At 35.7% G+C, this 9,868-nt stretch overlaps 2 protein-coding genes across 2 annotated transcripts; one reads left to right on the top strand and one right to left on the bottom strand.

The window, feature by feature from the left end:
- Positions 1–605: 605 nt before the first annotated feature.
- Positions 606–4,609, bottom strand: LOC149627464 (uncharacterized). The gene is made up of 3 exons (XM_089852151.1): positions 4,218–4,609; positions 4,042–4,153; positions 606–3,569 (listed from the first exon to the last, which is right to left on the bottom strand). The coding sequence occupies exons 1-3, from the start codon at positions 4,490–4,492 to the stop codon at positions 1,359–1,361; spliced, it is 2,598 nt and encodes an 865-aa protein (XP_089708277.1). The 5' UTR covers positions 4,493–4,609; the 3' UTR covers positions 606–1,358.
- A 187-nt stretch (positions 4,610–4,796) lies between these two features.
- On the top strand, positions 4,797–7,709 carry LOC149627463 (uncharacterized). The gene is made up of 6 exons (XM_089852152.1): positions 4,797–5,235; positions 5,862–5,965; positions 6,056–6,269; positions 6,559–6,656; positions 6,724–6,943; positions 7,159–7,709. The coding sequence occupies exons 1-6, from the start codon at positions 5,031–5,033 to the stop codon at positions 7,332–7,334; spliced, it is 1,017 nt and encodes a 338-aa protein (XP_089708278.1). The 5' UTR covers positions 4,797–5,030; the 3' UTR covers positions 7,335–7,709.
- The last annotated feature ends 2,159 nt before the right edge of the window (positions 7,710–9,868 follow it).

The raw sequence follows: 9,868 nt of genomic DNA, 5'->3' as shown, positions 1-9,868 counted from the left end.
CTTCCGCTTCGAGTGATCGTCCCAAAGTCTCTTATTTCGAATCTTGGCTGTCGTCGGTTAACACCGGAACTGGACTGGGACGTGGTCTGTTCGTTGATTTCAGGATTGTTGACTTGCTCTTGGAGGGGATCAACGGCTTGGATTTCATTGCGTGGTTGGCTCGAACTTTGAGTTCGCGGTTCTTCGTTTATGATGTCCTCTGGACCAATGTTAGACGCTGCCCAATCCTGTCTGGATAGTTGCTTCTTGCTTTCTGGTAAAGATACAAGATGGAAACGATTTCGTCGGAGATTCCCTTTGGAGGTTCCGATGATGTAAGATCTGGGCTGGTCTGCTTTTCTAAGGACAACTCCTTCTCTCCTCATATCCACTATCCATACTCTTTCCCCCGGTTGTAATTCAGGTAATTCCTTTACTCCGTGATGGCGATCGTAAGTGCGTTTTTGTTCTTGCTTCAAGGATAGGTCTCTCTCTCGTATGATCGCCCCTTACAAAAAATTTCTTAAGAAACCTTAAGAAAAAACTTGAGAGTTCAAAGGGGTCTTTGGGAGTTTGAACGTAGGGAAAATATTTCTTAAGGACTCTTTAGAAATTTATAGGGAAACCTTGGGAGAATGTTTTGAAGGGGTTATTGGGAAAATATTTCTTAAGGATTCTTTAGAAATTTATAGGGAAACTTTGGGAGAATGTTTTGAAGGGGTTATTGGGAAAATATTTCTTAAGGATTCTTTAGAAATTTATAGGGAAACTTTGGGATAATGTTTTCAAGGGGTTATTGGGAAAATGTTTCTTATGGATTCTTTAGAAATTTATAGGGAAACTTTGGGAGAATGTTTTGAAGGGGTTATTGCGAAAATATTTCTTAAGGACTCTTAACAAATTTTTAGGGAAGCGTTGGGAGAATGTTTTGAAGGGGTTATTGCGAAAATATTTCTTAAGGACTCTTAACAAATTTTTAGGGAAGCGTTGGGAGAATGTTTTAAAGGGGTAATTGGGAAAATATTTCTCAATGACTCTTTAGGATATTAATGTACGTGAACCTTTGGGAGAATGTTTTGTAGGTGTTATTGGCAAAATATATCTTAAGAACTATTTGGAATATTAGTAGGAACCTTTAGAGATTTTTTGTGGGTTTTACGAGGACTCTTCGGAATGTTTAAGGGTACCTTTGGGAGATTCATTTTAATATGGGCAAAGAATTAAGGCTTATTCAAAAATTAAACGTAATCAATTACTGCTGGGAAATATTTCTCCTATAGCCCATTTAATTAAAATTGTAAGTAAAAAATTAAACGATATGCTACCAAGATTTATGAAAAAAATGAGTCGAAATATGAAATCAGTAAAAATTAATATTTTTAATTACCATCCAAAACAACATTTACTTTAATGAGGTACTGCTTAGTACCTCTGACAATTCTTAAACATTTGATCAATTTTTCTTTATTAAGGTAAATCAGCGTTTTCGTTCTAGTTATTTCAAAAGGATAGAGTATTTCAGGAAGGCCAAATTCCACACTTTTGAATTCATTATAATAAATAGTTTTTAAATTTTGAGCAGTGACAAACGCTTTCCCATCTGAGGTTGAATAAATTTGGCTTATTTTGAAATAGTGAAATATACTCTCAATCTCAATGCAAACGTAGCAGTTTTCTACTTTTTTGCTTCTAGACTTGGTATTAAAGACTAGTCCATTTACAGTAACTTTTTTGTGTATAATAGTTGTGGAAGTTTGAATACCATGCTCCTCTAATAATATACTTTCATCTGCAGCTAGATTTGCGGTCAATGTTTTCCCAAAGATAATTGTTTTTTTATCGCGATCTTCAATTTTAGGCGAAGGAAATTGGCTGAAGTTATTAGTTAAATAACCGAAAAAGTTTGCAAGCAATGGTTTGTCTTTAAAAGCGTCATTTTTTAAAACCAGCGTTGGTAAATATTGTAGAAACAAAAATCGCTGGGATATTTGAGTTTGCACATATTGCGTCCCATGGAAAAGTTTTAGAAGTCGACCATTATTGGATTCAAATGGAAACGCCGAAAATGACCAAAGTGGGCCCCAATTTGCGACACATTCGACTAGATGAATTACTTGATGTACGTTGAAAACCATGTACTCTTCGCCGTAAAGATTTTCATAACTGCTTAGAAATTCTGAGACTATTTTTCTCACTTGGTATAACAAATTAATTTGTATTGACTTTGCCAATAATACGTGGAATACCATAATCAGTTTCATCCAGTTATTATAAAACTGGCTAGGTAAAAGACCTTTTAAAACCGATGGAGAGTAAAATAACGCCCATGATCTCCATTCTGACGCCTTCCAATGTGCACGTGATTCGAATGACCTAGGTTTTCGTGAAAACTCTTTCGGGACTTTAATTGCTAGGAGCTTGCTGTCCAAAGCTTCTACATTATTACCCAAATAATATGATTCGTTGTGCGACTTTGAATCTAGCCACAAATTTGTGGTTGTTCTGATTACGCCTAAACATAAGCAGTGCATATAGTCTACTGTTACGTCTTCCGCTAAGTCAAAGCGATTTAACTTTAAAAGAACTGATGGGCCTTTAACACCTTTAATAATTTCTAAATTATTCACCGCTTTTCTAGCGTCCCGGAGAAATGTCGTTTTTGATCTCGAATCTACATTCTCGAAATTTTTGAAAGGATAAACTCTAATATGGCCATTTCCTTTTTCTACCATAGCTCCAGGGTGATAACACCATGGACAACCATATAGCCCATTAAATTGCGTCATATTTTGAATCGTGCACCTAGCTATGGTGTCAACCGTGCACGGTCCAGGGAACACTCGAGATCTTAAGCTAATTCCGTCTTTGTTTGTCCAGAGAAATCCATTTGAAGAAAGCGAATTCATAACGTCAACAAAAGGTTTCAAAAAACAGTTCATGTTTGGTTTTTTTGACCCAAACCAAAGGCCTGCACAGAGAACATTTCGTTGTCTGGCTCCTAGTGGTAGCTCATTGATAGTAAATTGCAATGGCCAAATATTATAATTTGACGATTCAAAAACGGGAACACCGTCAGTGTTCCATGTTATAGTCACATCATTCTCGTTTAAATTATGTTTACGATACTTTGCAGATTTGGTAATATCCGAAACATCGAAGTAGTTTTCAGTTTTAGTCAAGTCAGGGTTAACCAGTTCTAAAAGATTTTTGATTTGCGATTCCACATCGAATACCAAAAAGTAGTTACCCTCTTTTAACAACAAATCAGCGTTCAAGTTTGACTGGCAAATATCACATTGTAGTTCTTTTTCGCTTTCTTCCTCAGCTGGGCCCAAATAATTTGATTTACACTCACTTTTGGGACAGTAAAAGTACGGCTTAACCAAAGTTTGCGAGCTTTGGAAGTATTTATTAAAAAGATATTTTGTAATTGGAAATGACGTGGATGCATTTTGTGGCATATGCCATCTAATCAGTTTTAATAAACTTGAAGTAGCTTCATCAGAGGTATGGTGCCTCAAAATATGGGCCATTAACAGGAGCATACTCTCTTTTTTTGTCAGATATGATCCTTCATATAGTGGTCCATCCTATAGTAATGATAGTATATCGATCATATATTAATTTACAAGAATGAAATGTAAACAACGGTTTAGGTTTAAACAAGATATTAGGCCTATATGCCGCTAATTGTCTTTCCCAGAGGGGGAAACCACTCGCGAATTTTTTTTTTTATAAAAAGCTAGCTATAGCTAATTGGGCCAAGTCATCTTGCGACTTATTGCCACTTATCTAACGCCTTTACAATGCATAGAGGGGTGGTGGCTAGCCCCTATGCCACAGCTAACCGACAGCGCCCTAGCTAACTATTACCGTTAGGTGTTCTAAATCTTTGCAAGACCATTTAGAATCCCTTTGAATTCTTTATGAATACAGTTTGAAGTCTGAAATCTGGTGTAGAAAATTACATTATTGTGGGTTCCCCCTTGAATTTCACAACCTTTTCAGCCACGTTATGGATAAACCCACTTTAATAAAAATTTACATTTGTCTAAGTCATACCATATCAGTAACTTGGTTTTCATTGTTTATATGGTCGCCTTGATCGGAATCACTATTGCTATAGTTTTCGTTAGCTGGATTATGATTTATTTCTTGGTCCGACTCGAAATGCCTTAATTCAAAAATTAATGATAAATATGAACGAAATTATGTTATATATAATTAATATAACTTACAAATAGGGCAACGCTTCCATGGCTGCACGAAAATGGTGTTGTTCATTTCCTGTATTATCATGGTGATCATTGTTTCCATTCTGTGATCCACACTCATTAGCATATTCTTGAAAACGTATAGGCCGACCTGCATCACACCGAGATTCCGAACTTTCCGACTCCGAACTAGTTTCTTTTGAAACTTTTGCTTTATTATTTTTTGTATACCGTGCTCGAGATCGCTTTGGAATAACCTTTTTGTCCGTCCATAAATATTCACGGTATCTTTTACTCATAATTAGGCATATAAACGTATAATTTAATAATACTTTGCGCTTAATTTTAGAGTAATCAAAAATGGCTGAACCGTTTTCAGTAGTTAAGTTACTAGTGGGAAACGCTACGCGCAAACAAAGTAGCAAGTTGCAAAAATTTCCATGAAAACCTTCTCAATTGAATGACAATTTATCCTTCCATTTCTTGAAGAGAGAGAAAAAAAAACATCTCTCGCGAGTTACTGTTTTTTATGTTATTTGCATAGCAAACAGATAGGCCTTTTGGTACTAACAGGCAAAGATGACTATGGGGTAGTGGGATGCGGATTAGGGGATTACCATTGAAAGGAAGAGAGAAAAAAAAAAAAAAAAACAGGTATCGAGGGTTCGGCGATTTGTATCGGAGTTTTGAACGGGTTAGGCTGAAGCTCAAATAGCAACGAGGTCACTCACTGTACGGGCGCCTTAGATCAGTGTATTTTTCTAGAGTAACCTTGGCCTTGGATTTCATATATTTGAAATTGTAAAATTTAGAACAGTACGCTTACATCGCTACAATATGTCAAAGGCATCAGGACTTTATGTGCTCATAGAATGGGTCACCGAAGAAATAACTACATTGGACGTGTACTCCATTAAAACAATTGCGGATAAAGATTTAGCATGTAAAATTGCATCATCTCGAGATTTTTCACCATATATTGGACTAGAAACAAACGTTTTATGGAAAAAGAAGACCTATCCTGCTAAACTTCTGGCTTTTGGTAAATATATTCAGTTATTAATTGCTGAAATTGTTTAAAGAGTAGGGGAATAGCCCGAGGGGCTAGTCACTCAGCGTATTTGTCTGTACTAAAGAGATTACGCGTAATATTTGAAATCGTTGTATAGGAAATCTCTGAGTGATTATCCCCTCGGCTGTTGCAATGTATTAAAGGGAACGTAAAAACCCATCAAGTCTTGGCAACATGCAGATTAAAAAGACAATATACTCGGTTTCAGTCGAAATTAAGTGGCACTATCCTATGGCATTTATTATACAGGGTGTTTGTGAAAGGTCCATCAATAATGAATGGGCGTATTTATTGGGCCATTTTGAGTCGAAAATGTTCTATGACATTTTTCCGTCCGGGCCATTGTTTTCAAGTTATGATTGGAGTAATTTACGGATGACCCCTTAAATTTAATTAATAAATTGAAAGACAGCGCTAATTTAATGAAGGGGTCATCCCTAAAATATTCAAATCATAACTCGAAAACCGTGGCTCGGACGGCAAAATGTCATAGAACATTTTCGACTCAAAATGGCCCAATAAATACGCCCTTTCATTATTGATGGACTTTTCACAAACACCCTGTATATATTAATATGTTTTAAAACATCCTTCAGGTAGTGCGGATGAAGTGGAGATGAAAAGAAAAGAAGTTGCCGCACAAGTGGCTGTAACCAAAATAATGCCAGCAAAGAAAAGCCGAGATCCAGCCATTAACAAAGTAGTTTCCGATAATATTTTTAATTACCCCTTTACACTGAATTATGTCATACCTTGAGAAAAGACATACTAAATGATTTTACATCTAAAGCAAAACCAAAATTTACTGGACGAAATCAATGATATTGAAGCCTCTCGCGGTGTCTCTGTCATTGGAGAAGAAACTGAACGTGCCACTACTGATAGCCAGCTTGAAGCTATAGAGACTACAAAAAGAGAACAAAAACTCTTGAAAAGAATTGAAAAACTGAAAAGGAAAAATCAAGCCTTAAAAGAAGAAAATGAAAAATTACAGAAACTAGCAGGTATGGACCAATATGATTGATTTTTGGGCTAACCAAGGGGCCAGTCACTCAGCGTATTATATGTACACGATGTACCTTTGGCTGTACTAAAGGGATTACGTGAAACCATTCAAACCCGTGCCCTTGACTGTGCTGAAATGATTACGCGTAATTCGTAATCGGTGTTACATACAAAGAAGCTGAATTAATTCTCTCATAAAAAACCTTATTGTTTGAAACTTTCTAATAATGTTTTAAGCCGGCCACTACAAGAAATTTTCTAATAATCAAAAACATTTGTTATATATAGAATTAGGGTCTTTGGTGACGAAAATGAAAAAAATTGTAAAAAAAAGCAAAGATGGTCAAAGTTGTCAGCCAGAGAAAGAAATAGAAGCGGAAGAAATGGTAAGAAAATTTCGTTAATTCCCTATGTTCATCATATAAGGCAGAGACTGTAATGGATCATAATTAGGTTGACATTGGAAATAATGTCATGATTAAGCGGTCAGACTTGACCACCGCGGAATTTTCGTCAAGTGGAAACCCGAAAGTTTTCGCCAGGAATCTTCTACTATGCCTTTTCTCGGAACACGAATTAATTAACAGCTCCATCAGTGGAAAGCAGTCAAACGCCTACAAACATATCGCCGCGAAGAAAAGGCTTGATCCAGTCAAGATCAACTCGATTCTAAGTAAGTTTTTTTTGTAAATTTAGGACTGGGTTGAGTAAATAAGACAATACGATGCCAAATATTCAAATTGTGTACTTAATTATTCATATTAATTTTGAATTAAATCGGCAAAATTAAAAATTTCTTTGCATGAATAATTTTGATAATCAACCTCTCTTTCACATTTGAAAGGCAATTTATTTGCAGTGTGATGTGTAATATATACTCTTTTGTAGATTTCGTCAAGTGCAAATACACTGGCATCTCTGTGGACAAAATTAAGAGATCAATCCAGGATAAAATAAAAGAAATGACCAATGTCAATAAAAGGAAAATAGGAAACGCCATAACAGAAAACAACCTAATTGAAGAAGAAAATAGGACGGTAGATGAGGTTGAAGTTGATAATTAAAAATATGAATAAAAAATAAGAGAATGATGATGGAAAATGAAATGTTGTGATTTAATATTGCACCTTATCGTTAGGTTTAAATACTAACTCGTAAGCAGACTATAGAAAAAGGATTTTTTAATGTTATTTTGGAGTTTCTTGGGAATCATTCCAGAAACATTTTGGGAATTCTTTGGTAAATTAATTGGGAGTCTTGGGAATCATTCCGGAAACATTTTGGGAATTCTTTGGTGAATTGTTTGGGAGTCTTGGGAAAATGTTTTAGGGGAAAGCCATAAAACCTTAAGCGTTTATAAAGAAATTACCTAAAATATTCTTAAGAAAGCCGTAAGAATTAACCAAATATATTCTTAAGAAACCCCCAAAAATATTCTTAAGAAACCCGTAACAAATCCTCAAAAAATCTTAAGAAAACCGTAACAAATTCCATAAAAAATTCTTAAGAAAACCGTAACAAATTCCCTAAAAAATTCTTAAGAAAACCGTAACAAATTCCCTAAAAATTTCTTAAGAAAACCGTAACAAATCCCCCAAAAAATTCTTAAGAAAACCGTAAGAAATTAGTTAAAATAATTCTAAAGAAACCCTTAAGAAATTAGTTAAAAATATTCTTAAGAAAACCTTAAGAAAACCATTGGGAAAAAAGTGCCAAACTTCCCAATAATTCCCAAAGAAATCTCTTAAGAATTTCTTAACGAATTTCTTTATAAAATTTCTTAAGGTTTCTTAAGAAGTTTTTTGTAAGGGGCTGCTGGCGGGATGGACGGAAGTAGTGAGGTAGACGTAGTCGGAAGCGTTGTTCTTAAACGCCGGCCTATCAACATTTGAGTGGGACTGAAGCCATTTCTCGTTGGTGTTGTTCTGTATGCGAGAAGTCCTTCTGATACATCTTTCGACTTCTTTAGAAGGGACTTCACAATCTTCACAGCTGACTCGGCTAGCCCGTTGCTCTGCGGGTATCTTGGGCTACTTGTGATTGATGTGAAACCAGACTTCTTCGCGTATTCTTGAAATTCGACAGTTCGGGTTGCTGATAGATTGCTGCCGTTGTCGCTGCGAATGATCTCTGGGATGCCGTGTCTTGAAAAAATTTCTTTCGTGATATTAATTACCGTCTTCATGGTTTGATCTTTCACAGTAGCGCCGCCAGCAGTAGGCACGGGTAGGCACGTGCCTACGTTGAAAAATTTTGGCCTACTTGGGGGGCCTCCATATTTTTAAAAACGTGCCTATAGAGGCCTTCAAATAAAATTTTATTTCTTACTGTAACAGCGTTTAATTACTTTATGTACTTTCACCTTTTATATTTCTATTTGTTAAAATCAAACACAACATCACACACCTGCATTCACTCCCCTAAGGGTCCGTTAGTACCTGTTTGATATATTCGCTACATTATGCCTTTTTAATGTACAAGAGAGCATTTCAAAAACCCGTTCTCTTTATATTCTAAAGAACAAGATCCCCCGCTAAATTGTTGACCGTTGACCCCAGGTTACACCTCTCGCATTAAAACTAGAAAGGACCTAAAAACGTAGGCGGCATACGTCGCGCAGAGGAATAAAATCTTCCAACTCTAAACTAGTATCGACAACACCCGAGATTATACGAGAGTAAATTTTTGGGTCATTCAGGCTTCGCTAGTGGTGTCAAGCAACAATGGCGAAGGCGAACGAAAGAGGCGTTGTGCACGTGCCTACGTGCACAAAGCCAACTTAGAGAGGACAATACATTCACGTCCCCGTCCGACAGTCGTCCCCCCCCGCCGCCGTCACATTTCTCGTAGTGGATCCGAAAAATTCCGTTCCCACTCCCTTTGTTCACAGGTTTGATGCAAAAGGCGCCTTTTTGTGAAAACCATGTCATATTTTTCATTTCGTCTTGTTGAGCAGAGCAAACTAGTCATCTTGTAGTAGAGCTTAAATTTTTAAGACTAAACAAAACAACAGTTTTTTTTAAGACTAAACAACAGTCTTTTTTAAGACTAAACAACAGTCTTTTTTAAGACTAAACAGTCTTCTTTTAAGACTAAACAGTCTTTTTTAAGACTAAACAACAGTCTTTTTTAAGACTAAACAACAGTCTTTTTTAAGACTAAACAACAGTCTTTTTTAAGACTAAACAACGGTCTTTTCTTATGGCTAAACAAGTCTTTTTTAAGACTAAACAAGTCTTTTTTAAGACTAAACAACAGTCTTTTTTAAGACTAAACAACAGTCTTTTTTAAGACTAAACAACAGTCTTTTTTAAGACTAAACAACTGTCTTTTTTAAGACTAAACAACAGTCTTTTTTAAGACTAAACAACTGTCTTTTTTAAGACTAAACAACAGTCTTTTCTTAAGGCTAAACAACTGTCTTTTTTAAGACTAAACAACAGTCTTTTCTTAAGGCTAAACAAGTCTTTTTTAAGACTAAACAACAGTCTTTTCTTAAGGCTAAACAAGTCTTTTTTAAGACTAAACAACAGTCTTTTTTAAGACTAAACAGTCTTTTTTAAGACTAAACAGTCTTCTTTTAAGACTAAACAGTCTT

The sequence above is a fragment of the Phalangium opilio genome, unplaced genomic scaffold, assembly GCF_054372755.1.
Source record: "Phalangium opilio isolate 3A_F unplaced genomic scaffold, DU_Popi_V2 ptg000105l_1, whole genome shotgun sequence".
Classification (NCBI taxonomy): Eukaryota; Metazoa; Arthropoda; class Arachnida; order Opiliones; family Phalangiidae; genus Phalangium; species Phalangium opilio.
This window is presented reverse-complemented; position numbering and strand designations above follow the sequence as displayed.